This window comes from Trachypithecus francoisi, unplaced genomic scaffold (assembly GCF_009764315.1).
Source record: "Trachypithecus francoisi isolate TF-2019V2 unplaced genomic scaffold, Tfra_2.0 Lachesis_group21, whole genome shotgun sequence".
Lineage (NCBI taxonomy): Eukaryota > Metazoa > Chordata > Mammalia > Primates > Cercopithecidae > Trachypithecus > Trachypithecus francoisi.
Genome location: NW_022681467.1, coordinates 46276754 through 46295489, shown reverse-complemented (window position 1 = coordinate 46295489; position 18736 = coordinate 46276754). Strand labels below are relative to the sequence as shown.

The 18736-nt window shown below is 54.0% G+C and overlaps 1 protein-coding gene, 1 long non-coding RNA gene and 1 pseudogene across 3 annotated transcripts in view; 1 reads left to right on the top strand and 2 right to left on the bottom strand.

The window, feature by feature from the left end:
- The window catches only part of RIPOR3 (RIPOR family member 3), a 107378-nt gene that overhangs the window by 52580 nt on the left and 36062 nt on the right, over positions 1-18736 (top strand). For both annotated transcript variants that reach the window (XM_033186724.1, XM_033186725.1), the window contains exons 2-3: positions 7585-7703; positions 18339-18485. In XM_033186724.1, coding sequence (XP_033042615.1) covers positions 7585-7703; positions 18339-18485 — 266 coding nt within the window. The remainder of the gene's footprint in view (positions 1-7584; positions 7704-18338; positions 18486-18736) is intronic.
- LOC117068922 lies at positions 5377-7666 on the bottom strand. Its single transcript, XR_004431312.1, has 3 exons — positions 7525-7666; positions 7094-7264; positions 5377-6577 (listed from the first exon to the last, which is right to left on the bottom strand). It is a non-coding gene; the product is annotated as an uncharacterized LOC117068922 (long non-coding RNA).
- On the bottom strand, positions 17417-17809 carry LOC117069075 (annotated as a pseudogene).

Sequence of the window (18736 nt, the reverse complement as noted above, 5' to 3'; positions counted from 1 at the left end):
GATAATTCACAGAAATTCATGAGTCATCTTTATCTGGGGAAACGCCAGTGGAGTGGGCTGGGACCCAGGGCTGCAGACTGACAGACAGAGGGAAGCGGCCTCCCTGGACCCCGGTCCTCACTCCTGTACCTGCTGTTGACTGGTCTGCGGGCAGGAGGTGTCCCTTTGCCTGCAGTCCTGGGACAGTGGACCGCAGGGGACACTGGGGCTTCCCAAGGAGTTGCTTGTTCTTCTCCTAAATCAGAAATCAGGGCACTCATCATCTCTCTGTCCATCAGGCCGCTGTCCTCTGCACAGAGACACCTTGGGTGTCCCCTCCTGGCTCCACATGGTTCTGGAGGGTGGCAGAGCCAGGACCATGGGCTGCCGTGAGGGTGGTTCCAACCTGCTCTGTTTAAACCAAGGGTCCTTTAAATTTGTCTCTTTTCATTTAAATACCTTCTTTAAAAACAAGCAGGCCGGGCATGGTGGCTCACACCATGTGGATCGCTTGAGGCCAGGAGTTTGAGACCAGCCTGGGCGACATAGCAAGACCCATCTCTATAAAATATATATATATATATCTTTAAATTTTCTTTTTTTCTTTCTTTCTTTCTTTTTGTTTTTGAGACAAAATCTTACTTGGCTGCCCAGGCTGGAGTGCCATGGTGTGATCTCAGCTCACTGCAACCTCTACCTCCGGGGTTCAAGTGATTATCCTGCTTCAGCCTCCTGAGTAGCTGGGATTACAGGAGCCCGCCACCACACCCGGCTAATTTTTGTATTTTTAGTACAAACAGGGTATCACCATGTTGACCAGGCTAATCTCGAACTCCTGACCTCAGGTGTTCCACCCGCCTCAGCCTCCCAAAGTGCTGGGATTACAGGCATGAGCCCATAATTACAGGCGTCTGCCTGGCCCCAAAATTTTTTTTAAAAAGACAGAAAAACTCCCTGCCCCCAGGAGCTAAGATTCTTGAGAAGGATACTTGATTAACTGATGAATAAGATAGTCAGAACTGTGAGTTCTTTGAAGAATATGGGTGGGGGGCAAGGCCACATTAGCCAAGGGGGTCAGTGAGGACCTCTCTGAGGAGGTGGCCTTGGTTGTGAGGCCTGCAGGCTGGGAGAGAGCGATATGGAAGACCTGGGGGAAGGGAGGGGTGTGCCAGGCAGAGAGCACAGCCAGGGCAAAGGCTGGAGGGGGGCTCCAGCTGAGGCCCGTGCTTTGGCAGGGAGGAGGAGTTTGGGTCCTTCCGGCTTTTCCAGTTGCCTTAGGGTGGTCCAGGCAAGTTGTGTGACCATCCTGGGCTTAGTCTTGCCATCGGTAAAATGAGCGAGTTGGACTCTCGGACTCCACACTTTGTCGGGCCCCCTCTGGTACAGGCAAACTGGTTCCCAGAGAAGCCTCCTCGGGCGCCCGTCTGTCTTCTGTGTAAACTCACATTCCTCTTCCTGGGCTATTTTGCCATTTCCTTTCATGCGAAACCAAAGGAGCTATTTTGGAAACTACTATAAGCAAACTAAGCCCTGGCTGGCATTTGAGTGGATAAAAAAGAGCCCTAAGTGAGGGACTCAGGCATAAAAGCCACCCAGCCCCGAAAGCCCATGACGTTAAATTTAGATGTTTTACCTCTAAATGAGGTGAAATTGCAGGTTCCCTCTGGCTGGCAGCGGGGAGGAGACGCAGGGCAGCTTCGGCCAGCAGTGAGCAGGACAGATTTAGCGGGAGTGGGCTCTGCTTCCTCCAGCCACACCTTGGGGACGGAGGTCCAGGACAGTCCCCAGTGTCTGGGAGCATCTGGCTTCCTCTCCCCACATTCACCAGCCAGGTCTGAACGGCATCAGTTCTAAGTGCCAGGCCAGAGAGAGGCAGCGAGGGACACGGAGTGGAAGAGGCTGTCCTGTCTGCCACCAAAGGTTTGGGAACTGCATGACTCTGTGCCTCCCTGCTCTGCCCTGGGGCCCAGCAGGGTCTCTGCCCTGTCTCTCATGCCTGCAGAGTGCTGGTTACCCAGGGCTGCCCTAAGCCCCCCAAGCGTCCCTCCTCTCTTTCCAGTGCCTCCCCAGGGACCTCCTAGACCTGCCCACAATCCGGTAGCTAAAGGGTTAATGCCAGCCCCAGCAGGCGTGGTGACACATAGTGGGAGGGGACAGGGTCTTCAAGACCCTGCTCCAGCACCCAGCCTCCACTTGCTGCTGTGCGAGGGCTTAAATATCAGGAATGTCACCCTTAGTCGCAGGTGACAAACTGGACTTATCAGGAGCTGTTCGCTGAAGGCTCCTGAGATTCTGGGTCTCAGCCTGGCCGTCGCATCCCCAATCATCCAGGGGGAGATGTGTCTCTTTTACCACAAGAAACACAGCTTGGCTGGACTCCAGGTCAACGTCATGGATCAGCCCCACTAGGCCCAGCCGGGAGGGGGCGCAGCTGAGCTGCCTGGGAACCGTCACTGTCCGCCGGCCCCAAGGGGCCCACAGGGGCTGGGGCTGCAATACCCTGAAGCCAAAAGAGGTTGGGCTTGATTTTTCTCGGCCACCACCCAGGGCTACCTTTCTAGCTTGGCAGGTCCCCCTCCCAATCCTATTTCCATCCTGGAGCCTCTTCCCTCCTGGAGGAGGTCTGGCTCCTGGGAGGGCGGTGTGTCCTCAGCAGAGCTCGGGGAGCAAGCGCAGCCTAGTCCCGAGGCCAGGCTTTGGAGTCCACGCGCCCAGGTCCACTTCCAGCTCTGGCATTTCCTACCTGTGTGACCTTGGAGGACTCATTTCCGTCCTCTCTGAGCCTCGGTTTCCTTCTTTTCTTCCTTTCCTTTTTCTTTTCCTTCTTTCCTTCTTTCCTTTCTTTCTTTTGAGACAGGGTCTCACTCTGTCAGCCAGGCTGGAGTACAGTGGTGCAGTCTCAGCTCACTGCAGCCTCGACTTGCCGGGAAGTCTCCAGTGATCCTCCCACCTCAGCCTCCCGCGGTAGCTGGGACTACAGGTGCATGCCACCACACCCGGGTAATTTTTGTATTTTTTGTAGGGACCAGCTCTCACTAGGAGACCCAGGCTGGTCTCGAACTCCAGGGCTCAAGTGATCCGCCCACTTCAGCCTCTTAAAGTCCTGGAATTACAGGCGTGAGTCGCCATGCCTGACATGAGCCTCCGTTTCCTTATCTGCAAAATGGGGGATAAGAATAGTACTTGTCTCATATGGTGTTGGAGAATGAAATGACAATTTTAAGTCCTTAGAGCAGGTAGCAAGCAGCGCTGGCTACCCAAGGGTCAGAGGCAGGGCCACCCATCATCCTCAACAGCTGCTGCAGCTTTTGTAAATAAAGTTTTACTGAAACACAGCCATGGCATAATTCATTTACATAATGTCTGCAGCTGGTTTTGCTCTAAAATGCTAGAACTGAGTAGTTGTGACAAAAACTGTATGGCCTGAAAAACCAAAAATATGTACTATGTGGCTTTTTATTTGTTTGTTTGTTTGTTTTTGAGATGGAGTCTTGCTCTGTTGTCCAGGCTGCAGTGCAGTGGCTCGATCTCGGCTCACTGCAAACTCTGCCTCCCGGATTCAAGCGATTCTCCTGCCTTAGCCTCCAGAGTAGCTGGGACTACAGGCGTGTGCCACCACACCCAGCTAGTTTTTGTGTTTTTAGTAGAGTTTCACCATGTTGGCCAGGCTAATCTCGAATTCTTGACCTCAGGTGATCCACCCACCTCAGCCTCCCAAAGTACTGGGATTACAGGTGTGAGCCACTGTGCCCAGCCTTTCTATCTGGCTTTTTACAGAAAACATTTGTCCATCTTTGCCTTAGAGTCTAGCACATAGTGGTTATTATTATTATTATTATTATTGTTATTATTCCAGCACCTTCCTCTCGGGCTGAACAGCCTGGTGAAGTAGGGGAAGCAGCCTCAACCTTTCCTTCATTGTTTTCTGGTTCAATAAAGATGTGTTATCAATCTTCCATGCACCTGGTCTCTGCCCGCAGGGAGCTCCCTGTCTAGGATGGGGAGATAGACAAGTCACCATTCACAGTCCACTCTCACAGAGGAAGTCAGGGGCGTCCAGAGGAAACACCGGACACAGCTAGGAGTGGGGAAGTGTCCAGGAAGGCTTCCTGGGGAAGGGGACATGTGGGCTGAAAGATGAGGAGGGTTTAGCCAGGAAGCCAATCCATGTGGCGATGGCATGTGGAAGAAGGAAGAGCCAGACTTCAGTTTGAAAAATGTGTGTCCTGGTCAGGCATGGTGGCTCACGGCTATAATCCCAGCACTTTGGGGAGTTGAGGTGGGTGGATCGCTTGAGCTCAAGAGTTCAAGAACAGCCTGGACAACATGGCGAAACCATCTCTACAATAAATACAAAAATTAGCTGGGTGTGGTGTGCCTGTAGTTCCAGCCACTTGAAAGACTGACGTGGGAGGATGACTTGAGCCCAGCAGGTGGAGGTTGCAGTGAGCTGAGATTGTGCCAGTGCACTCCAGTCTGGGCAATAGAGCCAGACCCTGTCTTAAAAAAAAAGAAAGAAAGAAAGAAAGAAAGAAATATGTGTGTCCCTGAGTTGCCTCTCACCTCTCAGAGCCTTTCTTTCCTCATAAGAAAAATGGGGCCACTGAACCTCATAGTGCTGTGAGTGATGAATCTGCTGTCAGGTTCTGCAGGTCTGCTCTGAGCCTTAGTTCCCCTCCTTTGTCCTCCTGTCTCTCACACTGAGCAGGACGACCTGGGGCTTGTTTTGAGCATTGCATGGGGAGGAACTGCTTAGCAATTGTCCTTCTTTCTGACCTTGAAGTGGAGTGACTGAGGTGAAGCTCCAGGAATGGCCCAGAAGGCTTCTGATGGGGAGGTGCAGAGGGAGGGGCCGGGGAGACCTCTTTCAGCTCCAGTCCCCAGGCTGACTCCAGAGTACGTCCCAACTACACACCTTGGGGAATCCCTCCCTACTCCGTCCTTATTCTCTTGTCTGGCTTGGCTGGGGGGATCAAGCAGTTTGAGCAGTGTCTCAGGCCCTGCACAGGTGCTGATAGGGGCAACAGCAGTGAAGAGCTCATAAATGTTTAACAAGCAGCAGACAGAAACTCTAACTTGTAGAACTTGCCGCTTTCTGTGGTGTAAATACTCTTACTGTGCCTGATTTCAAACCACCAACATGATGTCAACAGGCTTACAAAATTCCTGAACATTTAACAATGGACTCTTTTTTTTTGTTGTTTGTTTGTTTGTTTGTTTTTGAGTTAGAGTCCTGTTCTGTTGCCCAGGCTGGAGTGCAGTGGCATGACCTTAGCTCACTGCAACCTCCACCTCCCGAGTTCAAGTGATTCTCCTACCTCAGTCTCCTGAGTAGCTGGGACTACAGGCGCCTGCCACCACCCCCAGCTAATTTTTTGTATTTTAGTAGACAGCGTTTCACCACGTAGCCCAGGCTGGTCTTGAACTCCTGAGCACAGGCAATCTGCTTGCTTCGGCCTCCCAAAGTGCTAAGATTACAGGTGTGAGCCACTGTGCCTGGCCCAGTTGACCCTTGTGAGCTGGTACAAGCTGGCTCAGCACAGCACAGCACAGGAGGGGACTGTGGGAGACCTCTTTATTGGTGGGGGGGCGTTGCAAGGCCCCAGTGCAAGGCACTCCTGACTGCAGGTAAGACAAGCTCTGACATCGGGCATCCTCAGGTTCTGAACCCAGTGGTCAGGTGCCCTGCTGGGGCCCCTGGCTAGTCTCATCACTTCTCTGAGCCTCAGTTTCCTCATCTATGGAATTGGGTCATCAAAAGCTCCTGCTCTTAAGAGGGTTGTGTGGATTTCATAATTTACATAAAGCATTTAGTGCAGGGCCAGCTTAGTAATGAGTAATGAGCACTTGGTGAATGATGCCTCAACTTCTCCATCTGTACACAACACTGCTAGTCATGAGTTCATAGCTGTTCATGGATTCGTAGCCACTCATGGGGCACCAGGCTTGCCACACAGCGAGTGGTCAGCAAATGCTTGCCACCTTCCTCCATCAGGGCTAGAAGCTGCTCACTTCTCACTTGGCTCTCCCTGAGTCATCTGGCTCATCTGGGTCACCTGGCTCACCTGCAGGGCTGGGGTCTTAGCCAATTGCACAGAGAGAGCCAGCCCTTCTGACGTGTCTCTTGCATACTGGGGGCTCTCAGGACGTGCTCTCCTTGGTCCTTCCAGCAGTCTCCATGGAGGTCCTTTCTGAATTCCCATTTTACTGTTGTGATCACTGAGGCCCAGAGCCTGAGTGGCACAGCTGGGATTTGAGCTCAGGTCCACCTTCTTTGTTGCCAAGCTTTCCTGTGTACAGCACATGTGGGGCTGTGGGGTGGGGGATATATGGGAGGAGGCTTGTGGAGGCTGCACAGATCTGCCAGGAGATGCAGTAGTAGATGCTGGGAGGATGTGGCTCGATAGAGGAAGTTTTACCAGGCAGAGGCCCCCAAGTGAGCAGAGGTGTGGCAGGGTGGACTTGGCCCCTGGGGGAAAGAGATGTTGGAACATGGGGGTCTCATCGTGCAGGAAGATGAGGGCCTAGGTGGACTGGAGCTTTTTCATAGGTTTTGTCTGGGCAGTGGGGTCCCTGGAATCCTTGGATTGACACCACCCTGGCAAAGGAGCAAAGTATGAAACTATAGCAGCTGAGATTTAGGTTAGATATGAAGGAGAACTTTCCAGTTGCCCGTGCTGGAAGATGCTGACCTACATTCCCAAGGGATAGGGTGGCATTTTCCCAATCTAGAGATGGTTTGGAAAAAAGAGAAGATGGCCAGGGCTCGGGGTTGACCCCATTGCAGGGCAGGTCGGAGACGGGGCAATGGATTGGGGTGGAATCAGCCCTTGACGCCAGCAGCCTGGCTTCATGTGAATTGGGCTTTTCCACCCCCTGCTCAAAGCCCTCCCATGGCTCCCAGTCACCCTTGCCCCATTGTAAGGCCAAGCCCCTCCTTGGGGCTACCAAGGCCCCTTGGGACCCGAGCCCTGCCGGCCTCTCTGACCTCATCTTTAGCCCACTGAGCTTCTTGCTGTTTGTGGATGACACCAAGGCCCCTCATGCGTCCTGGCCTTTGTTCGGGCTGTTCTCTCGGCCTTGGACACCCACTCACCTCAGCCTTCCTCCTCACCTCTTGGGCGCCTCTTCACAGCTGGGTCAGATGCCCTCTGGGGACCCCCATCACTCCAACACAGACTGTATCATCACTGTTCGGCCCTTGAGGATAGGGAGACTTGGCCTGCCTTGCAGAGTTCACCTGTGTTAGGTGCTCAGGGAGGGCTGGAGGAGGGGGGAGGAGTATCTGTGGGGGTGAGAGGGCTGTGTTCAGGAGGTGCCATCCTCCTGCTCTGGGAGGCAGCATTGCCCAGCATTAGGGACCGGAGCACAGAGTGCAGAGTACAGACACCTGGGTTCGAATTCTGTTCCCATCACCGTCCCCCATCAGGTCCCCTACCCTTATGGGACCTCAGCTTGCTGACCTGTGAGCCAGGCACAGTACCAGCCCCCACAACACTCTGGGGCCATAGTGAGGTCTGTAGGTGGTGGTGGAAGGTGGCTGACCTGCGGACAGCACTCGCTGGATGGTGGTGCCGGGCTGACTCTCCTGTCCTCTCCTTGCAGGTGACCATCATGTCAGTGAGGTTGCGGTTCCTGTCCCCTGGGGACACAGGGGCTGTGGGGCTCGTGGGCCGGAGTGCCTCCTTCGCGGGCTTCAGCAGCACACAGAGCCGGAGGATTGCGTAAGTTCCGCCTGTGTCCTGTGTCGGGGTGCAGGGGCGGGGCTTGTTAATGGGCAGGGACATCCTCCTCCTGCTGCCAGAGACCCGAAGGCTCACTCTCAGGCAGCCTTGCAGAGAGAGAGAGAGAGATTGAGAGACAGAGAGAGATTGAGAGAAACAGAGTATCTTGGTGTTGAGATAAACCTATCATTCCCTTGAGACCTGAACGGTTATCATTTCAAATGCTCCAGAAGTTGATCTGCCTGAGCTTAGCAGGTCCACTTGGCAGATAAAAAAAACTGAGGCTCTGGCTAGGCACAGTGACTCACGCCTATAAATCCCAGCACTTTGGGAGGCGGAGGCAGGAGGATCACTTGAGCCCAGGAACTTGAGACCAGCCTGGGCAACATAGCACAACCCCAACTCTACAAACATTTTTTTGAAAAACCAAAAAATCAGGTTGGGTGCGGTGGCTCATGCCTGTAATCCCGGCACTTTGGGAGTCTGAGGCGGGCGGATCACTTGAGGTCAGAAGTTTGAGGCCACCCTGGCCAACATGGTGAAGCCCCGTCTCTACTAAAAATGCAAAAATTAGTTGGGTGTGGTGGCACGTGCCTGTAATCCCAGCTACTTGGAAAGCTGAGGTGGGAGGATCACTTGAACCTGGGAGGCGGAGGTTGCAGCGAACCCAGATCGCACCACCGCACTCCAGCCTGGGTGACAGAGCAAGATGCCATCTCAAAAAAACCCACAAAAACACCAAAAAAGAAAAACCAAAAAACCAGAGGCTCAGATAGGTGGAGCCACTGACCCAAGGTCACAGAGCAAAACTGGCGCAGGGTTGGGTCTCCTAAGGCAGGGTTGGGAAGGAATGTTCTTCCTGTCTGAAAGACTAGGCAATGGGGCCACCTCTTCTGGCTCTGTGACCTGGGGCAAGTGACCTCACCTCTCCAGCCTTGTTGTCTTCATAACAGTGGGAATTGTGGGTGCGCCCTGCTCCTGGGGCTGTCAGGAAGGAACCAGGAGGGAGGCAGGGCCAGCAATCTATGTGGCCGGTGCCGTGGGGGGTTATCAGATGAGGGAGCAGGCTTGGCACAGATGGGCCTGGGGGACAGCATTGACCCTGTGGCCGAGTTCCCGGGGGATGCTGGCCGGGCCAGGCCCTGCCTGCTGCCCCGTCCTGTGTCTCCTCCGGCTTTAGGTACTAAGTCCCTGGGCGGAAGGTTGTTTCTGCTCCCGGAGGCCACAGCCTGATAAGCTCAGGCCTGCTGCCCCCTGGCTCCAGGGCCTCATGCCAGGCACTGTGCAAGCCCTCAGGGAACCGTTTACGAGCGGGCAGGCCTGGGGACTGGGGCAGTTTTCCGATATCCTGAGGGGGGCCAAACCTCTGTCTGTCGGAGCCAATGGGGTGGACAGGTGGGGGTCCCCAGCCAGAGCAGAGTGCAGAACCCAGTAGGTCAGTTAGTCAGTCAACAACCAAATCCCACCATGCTCTTCCCCGACTTGAAACCCTGCAGATTCCCATACTGCTTAGAATAAATCCAGTGCCCTCCTGGCCTAGAGGCCCCTGGGACCTGGTCCCAGCAGCTTGCCTCCCTCCCCTCCCAGCCTCAGGGCCTCAGCACACACACATGCCCTCCTCCTGCAGCTCCCACCCCACTTCTCCACCTTCAGTTCCTGCTGAATCACCTGCAGGCATTGACTTCCTGCTAGGTCCTGGGGGAGACCCTCCATCCCCAGACCAGGCCAGGTCCCTCCTGTGTGTGCTCCCTGAGCTCTTTCCCAGGGACGTTTGCTGCTGGGATAGGACCCCACCTCCACCCTGCTGAGGTCAGCCCACCCAGCTCACTAGCCTTTCCCTGGGGGCTCCCTTCCCATGGGTGCCGGGACCCCAGGGTTAAGATACTGGAGTGTCCCAGCTGAAAGCAGCTTAGGAATCCCGGTTCACGCAGCAGATATTCATGGAGCACCTACTTAGGCCCTGTCCTGGGCTCTGGGGACAGACCCAGGCCCTACCATCCTGGGAGTTGATGGCAGCAAACAATAAGCCAATGATAATTGAGATAGATTCAGCTGCTGGCAGTGCTGTGAGGGAACTGGAGCCGGGGTGGGGGAGGGCAGCCAGGGTCTCCTGGGAGAGCCTAACGAGGCAGGGGCATGGGGAGCAGAGGCAGGAAGGGACAGAAGTGGATCTGCGTGTATGCAGAGGGGGGTGGGCCGGGAAGCCTTCAGCAGGCGGAGGCAGCGGCGAGTGCAGATGTCCTGGGTGGGAATGAGCTTTTAAGGGACAGAAAGCAGGTGTGTGGCTGGCATGCATGACAGCAGTCAGGGAGGGAGGAGGACCCTGCAGGGTCTCGTGGGCTGCAGTGAGGAGCTGAGACACATTCTCAGTGGAGGGGAGCCTGGGAAGGGTTTAAGCTGAAGCCCCAAGACAAGAAAAAATTTGGCCAAAGCTCCAGAGCGGTTAGTGCTCAGTGCCCCGACTCCAAGCCTCAGAGAGCAGAAAGTGTGGGGGTGCTGCCTGAGAAAGGCACACAGTAGGCACTCCATAAGTGCTGCGGAGAGGAGGTTAAGTATAAACCAGCCAGGAAATGATGCTATTTCTCGACTTAACCATTTCTGAGCTGCCTCTTCCTGGGCTTTATCAGAGGCCCCCACTTTCTTGTAGGGGTCTGTAATCAAGGCTGGGAAAGTCAGCTGTGCGGATTACCTAGCTAGGGGGCCATCCAGCCCAGGTGACCCTCTCCAAGCTGTGTGCCCCGGAGTGAGGCTGGTCCACTGAAGCAGTGTAGGGACCCCTGTGTGTGCTGGAAGGAGGGGTAGGGTCTGCAGACCCTGTAGCCAAAGGCAGCTTCATGAGCAGGCAGCCCGCGCTCTGTACTGTGATTGGATGCTCTGCTGCTGTGCTCTAGAAAGTATTTTTTGTGGGTCTCACTCTGTCACCCAGGTTGTAGTGCAGTGGTGAGATCTCGATTTACTGCAACCTTGACCTCCTTCGTTCAAGCGATCCTCCCACCCCAGTCTCCCAAATTTTTTTTTTTTTTTTTTTCTTGAGATAGTTTCTCTCTGTCACCCAGGCTGGAGTGCAATGGCACAATCTTGGCTCACTGCAACCTCTGCCTCCCAGGTTCAAGCGATTCTCCTGCCTCAGCCTCCTGAGTAGCCGGAGGACTACACACCACCATGCCTGGCTAATTTTTGTATTTTTTTTTTTTCTTTTGAGGCAGAGTCCCGCTCTGTTGCCCAGGCTGGAGTGCAGTGGCATGATCTTGGCTCACTGTAACCTCCGCCTCCTGGGTTCAAGCAATTCTCCTGTATCAGCCTCCTGAGTAGCTGGGATTACAGGTGTGCGCCACCATGCTGGTTCATTTTTTTTTTGTATTTTTAGTAGAGACAAGGTTTCACCATATTGGTCAGGCTGGTCTTAAACTCCTGACCTCAGGTGATCCACCTGCCTTGGCCTCCCAAAATGCTGGGATTAGAGGCGTGAGCCACCACTCCTGGCCTAATTTTTGTATTTTTAGTAGAGACTAGGTTTCACCATGTTGGCCAGTCTGGTCTGGAACTCCTGGTCTCAGGTGATCCGCCTACCTCAGCCTCTCAAAGGGCTGGGATTACAGGTGTCAGCCACTGTGCCCGGCCCCAAGTAGAAATTCTTAATAAATTTTTTTTCTTTTTTTGAGACAGTCTTGCTCTGTCGCCCAGGCATGCAGTGGTGCAATCTAGGCTCACTGCAACCTCCACCTCCCAGGTTCAAGCGATTCTCCTGCCTCAGCCTCCTGAGTAGCTGGGACTACAGGCATGGGCCACCACACAGGCTACTTTTTTTTTGAAACGGAGTTTTGCTTTTGTTGCCCAGGATGGAGTGCAATGGCGCAATCTCAGCCCTCTGCAACGTCCACTTCCTGGGTTCAAGCAATTCTCCTGCCTCAGCCTCCCGAGTAGCTGGGATCACAGGCATGTGCCACCACACCCGGCTAATTTTGTATTTTTAGTAGAGACGAGGTTTCACCATGTTGGCCAGGCTGGTCTCGAACTCCTGACTTCAGGTGATCCACCCTCCTTGGCCTCCCAAAGTGCTGGGATTACAGGCATGAGCCACCGCGCCCAGCCCAAAATTCTTAATACATTTTGAATAGAGCCTTGCATTTTTATTTCGCACTAGACTCCACAAATTTCACAACTGGCCCTGCCTGCAGCTCTCCTCCTGCCAGGCCTGTGGGGGCCTCTGAATGTCCTATATCCATGGGACATGTCCCCTCAGGCGCTAGAGGGGAGCTCTGCCCAGAGAGTGCCCCCACGGTGGGCCCCTGCCTCTTGTTGGCCCCGTCCTGGATGGCTGGGATCAGCTCTTTGGGAGGAAGGAGGACAGAGGTGATCCATCACCTTGACACCAAGGCTTGCTGGCTGTCAGCAGGGGTCCCATGGTGTCTAAGTCCTAGTATAGGAAAGACAGCCCTGATGGCTCTAAGTGTCCCGGACCCCTCCTGTCCCCCACCTGACTGTCAGGGATTCCAGAGGATGCTGGGCCTGGGCTGGTTCAGAGGCCCCTGGGCAGCCCCCACCTGGCCTCGGCCTCTGTGGCTCCCTTGTGTGAGGGCAGAGAAGAAGCTGCCCACACCAACGGGGAAGCGGTGCATCTATTTTTAACTTCTTGTCTCCGTCGAGCTCCCTGGGGTCTGGACCCTTGGAGCCAGGGCTGGAGCATGATTGGGTTTCAGGCCCCACCTTCTGGCCTTGTTCCCTGGTAACGCGAGCAGGCCGAAGTGCAGCCACACTGTCCAGGCAAACAACCTGCCAGGAGGGCGGGGCTCTGCATGGAGAGGGTGGGCTGATGCCCTTCTGTGCCCACCCCCACCTGGACCCCCACCCTGGCACCTTGAAACCCCTTTCACTATAGACAGGGCTTTTTACTCCACAGTCAGATGGCTCACTTGGGGAAGTAACCTGGTGGGGAAATTTTATACTAAGGTGTGAATGATTGACATAATAAGGCCATTTCCCAAGAGCTGGACCTGGGGGGTGGGAGGATAGAGAGATAAGAGGATAAACAGAGAGGATGAAGCAGGAGAGGGCCAGGCCCTGACACTGTCCCATTCTGCCCCAGTTGACAGGCATGGCTGCTCTTCCCCCTTTCCTGCCCCTCCTCAGCCAGGTCTCCTTCCCCCAGGCGGTCAGGCAGGTACTCCCTGAGCCAGGAGCCACTGGGACATCCTCCTCAGCTTGGGAATTCCTCTGTTGGGATGGCTAAGAAGTGTGGGTGTGAAAACGAAATAACAGCCATGAATTTTCAAGGAGAGGAGGCTGGAGAAAGAGGTGGCTCATATCCAGCCCTGCCTGTGATGCTGTCAACCACGCAGACTCTGGAGCCAGAGGCAAGTGATACAAGTTCAATCTCCTGGACTGTACCAGGGGGCCTGACCTCAAAGGCTGTCAGGAGAAATGGGTCCATCCATGTAAAGTACCAAGAGCAGGCCAGGCGGGCGCGGTGGCTCACGCCTGCGATCCCAGCATTTTGGGAGGCCAAGGCGGGCGGATCACTTGAGCTCAGGAATTCAAGATCAGCCTGGGCAACATGGTGAAACCCCATCTCCACCAAAAGTACAAAAAATTAGCTGAGTGCAATGGTGCACGCCTGTGGTCACAGCTACTCGGGAGGCTGAGGTGAGAGGCTCACTTGAGCCCAGGAGGCGGAGGCTGCAGTGAGCCAAGATCACGCCACTGCATTCCAGCCTGGAAGACAGAGCAAGACCTCATCTCAGTTAAAAAAAAAAAAAAAAAAAAAAAAAAAGCGCTGAGAGCAGAGCTTGAACTTGGCAAGTGCCGAGTGCGTGCCTGTCATCATCACCGAGCGGCCAACGCCACCAGGCACCTGGGTAAATGGTTGGCTCATGTCCTTGTTGCATGGAGTCTTCACCTGAAGCCTGTGCAGTCAGTCCTATAATTGCCCCACCTGGAGGCTGGGGGCAGGTGCAGGACTTGAGCCCAGCCCTGTCTGCCTCCAGAGCCTGGACTTGCAACAGCCGAGTACTGAGGACTCTGCCAACCACAACAGGCAGAAGGACTGCTGTAGCAACCTCATGTGAGGGCTGGGGCCAGCAGGTTGCATGTGCCCGTCTGGAAGCTTGTCTGGCATGCCAGGGGCTGTTTAATATTTACTGAGTTCTCCCAGACCTGGTGAAACATCCGGCCCCAGAGGCTCTCCCTGCCCCGGCTTCTGTGACACCTGGGCCAGACATGCAGCCTGATTTGGCCATCTGGAGGCTGCACGCGCATCACCTTCCCCAGGTGGGCGGGCCCTCAGAGTGGCCACTGTGCTTGTCCTGTTGAACCTCAGACAAGGAGCACGAGGCTCAGAGCTTTCCCGGGAGCAGGTGCATTCAGGTATGGCTGCAGCAGTGAGGGTATAAGGTCCCCAGGTGGATGGAAGCAGGGCTAGGCCAAGGGTGCACACCTGCTGGGGACTGGAGGTGGGAGCTGGGAGTGAGTGGGCTCCTGCAGCCCCACCTTCAAACTGCCTGCCCCACTGCCTGCTGCCCGCCTGCCGGGGTCTCTAACCTGTCAGAAACCCGCCTTTCCCCGAGGCTGCAGCCCTGACCATCTCTGCCAGCCTTGAGATGGCAACCTTGCGGAGAGCCCGGTTCAAAAGGTGGGTGATGGGGCCTCAGGGAGGGCAAGGGGAAGAGGGAGCACAGCCCCTCTGGGCTTTGGAAAGCATCAATTAACGTTAAATATATACAAATGGCCGGGTGCGGTGGCTAATGCCTGCAATCCCAGTACTTTGGGAGGCCAAGGCGGGCAGATCACCTGAGGTCAGGAGTTCGAGACCAGCCTGGCCAACGAGGTGAAACTTCGTCTCTACTTAAAAAAAAACAAAAATTGCTGGGCGTGGTAGCAGATACCTCTAATCCCAGCTACTGGGGAGGCTGAGGTAGGACAATCGCTTGAATCTGGGAGGCGGAGGTTGCAGTGAGCAGAGATCATGCCACTGCACTCCAGCCTGTTGACAGAGTGAAATTTTGTCTCAAAATATATATATATATATTATAACACCTGTCTCCTAGGGTGGTTGTGAAAGTCGAGATAGTTCGATAAAGCCCTTAGCGAGCTCCTGGTGGCTGCAGTTGCCCCAGTTACTTAAGCTCATGTGTTCTCACTAAGCTCCCGGAGCCCTTGGGCTTGTGGTGTCAGCTGTTCAGCGGCCCAGTAGCCCGGCCTGAGCTTAGTTTCTCTGCTCTACAGACATTACTTGTCATTGTAAAGGTGTCGGAAGCTGGACTTTCTCTGGGAGCTGCCCTTCTGCTCCTCTCACACATCCTGGGTCTCCAAAGCTAGAGAGGCCCTGGGTCCAGGCTGTCTGCAGACTCCCACTTCTGCTTGGGTCAAACCTTGCTCCTTGCTGTCCACTCCCAGAGCACAACAGGTCCCCCTCGCCACCCTTGCTCCCTCTGTCCCCAGCTGGGAACACCCAGGGGTGCACTCGCTGTCCCACTCTGCCTGCAGGGGCCAGGATCTCTGTTCTCCAATCCCCTTAGGATGCTGTATTTTCCCCCATTCAGCTGAGCTTAATATTTACGAAGCACCTAATATTTTCTTCTTTTTTCTTTTTTTTTTTTAGGCGGAGTTTCGCTCTTGCTGCCCAGGCTGGAGTGCAGTGGCATGATCTCGGCTCACTGCAACCTCTGCCTCCCAGGTTCAAGCGATTCTCCTGCCTCAGCCTCCCGAGTAGCTGGGATTACAGGTGTTCACCACCACGCCCAGCTAATTTTTTGTTTAGCAGAGACGGGGTTTCATGCTAAACATGGTTGGTCTCAAACTCCAGACCTCGGTTGATCCACCCGCCTTGGCCTCCTGAAGTGCTGGGATTACAGGCGTGAGCCACAGTGCCCAGCCTGCACCTAATGTTTTCTAAGCTGTGAGCCAGGGAAAGATACAGATAGGATGTGACGATTCTGACAATAGCTTGCATGTCAAAGGTCTCCTTTGTGCCATATTTTGGGCCTGGCATCTAATAGAATTCACAGCACCACCCTCTGATGTATTATGTGGTTCCATTTTACCGATGAAAAGACAGAGCCTTGGGTGGTGTGTTAGTGTAGAGATGAAGTTGTTTTGATAAAAGGACCCCCCAAATGCAGGTCCTTACTTAAGACTGGTTATTCCTCTCTCTCTCTGCAGTCCGGAGCCAATGGGTGGATGAGGGCATGTGTGTGGCGGGCGGTCTGCTTCACAAGGCTGTTCAGGGCCTGTTTCTTTTGTTGCTCAGTCGGCTTTTGGGGTGGGTTGAAGCTGCTTCCAGCATACCCTTATTCCTGTCCCTGGGAAGAGGAGGAGTTGGAAGAGAAGGGCCAGTAGTCTCCTGTGAGAACTGATCCTGAGCCAGGCGCGGTGGCTCACGCCTGTAATCCCAGTACTTTGGGAGGCTGAGGCAGATGGGTCATTTGAGGTCAGGAGTTTGAGACCAGCCTGGACAACGTGGTGAAACCCCGTCTCTACTAAAAATACAAAAATTATCCAGGTGTGGTGGTGCGTGCCTGTGTAATCTCAACTACTTGGGAGGCTGAGGCAGGAGAATCGCTTGAACCCGGGAGGTGGATGTTGCCATAAGCCGAGATTGCACTATTGCGCTCTAGGCTGGGTGAAAAAAAGAACTGATGCCAAAGTTAGTTCTAAGAGTCGTTTCCGCCATGTCTCTTTTGTGAGAATGTGGTCATTAAGTGATACCTGGTGCCAGGGCACCTGGCCGATGGCTTTAGAGGGCTAAGAGCGGACTTCAACAGATCTGTTGGTGAGCAAAGGCTTCATCAGCCAGCCTGGTCCTCAAGCCTCACGGATAAGTTATGGGATCCTGAGAAGGGGCTTAGATGCCAGGGAAACCAGCCCTGTGCTGTGATGAGGGTGCCCTGGCCTTGTACTCCTGTAATCAGTCTTGAGATGCTGCTACATCTCTAAAGGTTGGGGGACCCAGCCGTCACCACTGAAAGGCAGTTTTTAGGATCATCCAGTCCACAATCCCAACTCCAGCTGGCTTAAGCTAAAAAAGAGTCAGTTGGCTCATGTAACTGCAAAGCCCATGGGCAGGTTCAGCTTTAGACATAGCTGGATCCAGGAACTCACTGTCATAGAGATTTGGCCTGACTCTGTTTGTTCCTCTCTGTGTTGGCTCCAGTTTCCCTACATGGTGGCAAATGGAGGAGGCTGGAAGTCCCTGGTGTATGTTCCCCAGGTTAGCAATGCCAGGGGAAAAAACCCTTCTCCCTTCTGTGAATTCTGAACTCCCGGCTGGCTACTGACCAGGCTTGATCCCCATATTTCTTGGCCTAGGGGAGCAGAATATGTTGACTAGCACAGGCCTGGGATGTGGATTTGTGGAAGAATGCTCGTGTGCATGTGTGCGTGTGCAATGTGTGTGTGCATGTTGATTGGTAAGACTACCTTTCCCCCAAACCACAAGTATAAAAAGCAAAGCTGGGGAGGTGCCCGAGGAAAATTGAGGTGCTACTACTAGAGGGAGGGGATGGATGCTGGGCAGGTAAAGCCAACAGATGCCTCCCCGTGGGTAAAGCACAGGACTATGACTTGGCCTCCTACACACCTTTGCCTGCACAGGCAGAGCATGCTGATCAGAGAGCATTGGCATTTGGGCTGCTTGATTGTATTTCTTGCTGTAAGTTCATTTCTGATACTAGGCTTTTATTACTGTTAATTTTTTTTTTTTTTTTTTTATTGTCAAGCTGTTCTTTATTTCTGGGAGAGGGCAGGGATGGGGCTCAGTCTTTCCTGGCAGTGGCTTTCCTCATGGCAGCCAGAACATTGCTCAGCTCCTCCCGCTTCCTCTTGGTGCGGTTGTACATCCCCACCCTTTCCTTGATGAACTTGAGGGTCCGTTTGTCCTTGGAGACCTTCAGTAACTCCATGGTGCCCCGCTCGTATGGGGCGAAGCCACACAACTCTCAGATCACGTCCCACACAAACTCAGTGTATTTGGTCAGACGCCTGCTGTGGCGGCTCTGCCTGGGCTTGCTCATGCTCTTGGTCACCTTGTGGTCCTTGTTGAGGCCCATGGCCATAGGGTAGTGCAGAGCCAAGGCTGCTGCTCTCCAGTGGCAGCCATGGCAGAAGGGCTTTATTACTCTTAATCCTCAAATCCAGGCTCCTTATTTTTATTTATTTATTTTTTAAGACAGAGTCTCACTCTGTCACCCAGGTTGGAGTGCAGTGGTGCAATCTCGGCTCACTGAAACCTCCCGCCTCCCAGGTTCAAGTGATTCTTGTGCCTCAGCCTCTGGAGTAAGTGGGATTACAGGCACGTACCACCACACCTGGCTAATTTTTATATTTTTAGTAGAGACAGGGTTTCACCACGTTGGCCAGACTGGTCTTGAACCCCTGATCTCAGGTGATCCACCTGCCTCAGCTGCCCAAAGTGCTGGGATTACAAGCGTGAGCCATCTTGTTATACAGATGAGAAAGCACAGGCTCAGAGAGGCTCCATAACTTTCTGGAGACCATACTGCTTGGTGGTGATGGGGGTGGGACTGAGCCGGGTCTCCTGACTTGCTGTGGCTCTGGTCACTATTTCCAAAGTGTCTGCCCCTGGAGAGGGCTTTGTCAGGACCCTTCTCTGACTTCTCTTCCTCTCACCCCTTCTCACAGAAAGTCCATCAACAGGAACTCCGTGAGATCGCGAATGCCTGCAAAATCCTCCAAGTTGTATGGCACGCTGCGAAAGGGGTCGGTCTGTGCAGACCCCAAGCCCCAGCAGGTGAAGAAGATCTTCGAAGCATTGAAAAGAGGCCTCAAGTAAGGCTGGGCTGTGTGCTGCTTTTAAGAAGTGCATTCTTCTACCTCGCCTCCTCTCTGTCTCTTCCTGGGGAAGCGTGGGTGGGTCTTGTCTACAAGAGGTGACAGGTTAAGTTCCTGGTCATTCGTTTAGTCAACAAGTATGTCAGGGTGCAGCTATGTGCTCAGCCCGGTTCTTGGGCACTGGAAACCTGGCAGTGACTAAGGCAGGAGGACTCTGGTCTTGTGGAGCACGCAGTGCAGAGGAGCAG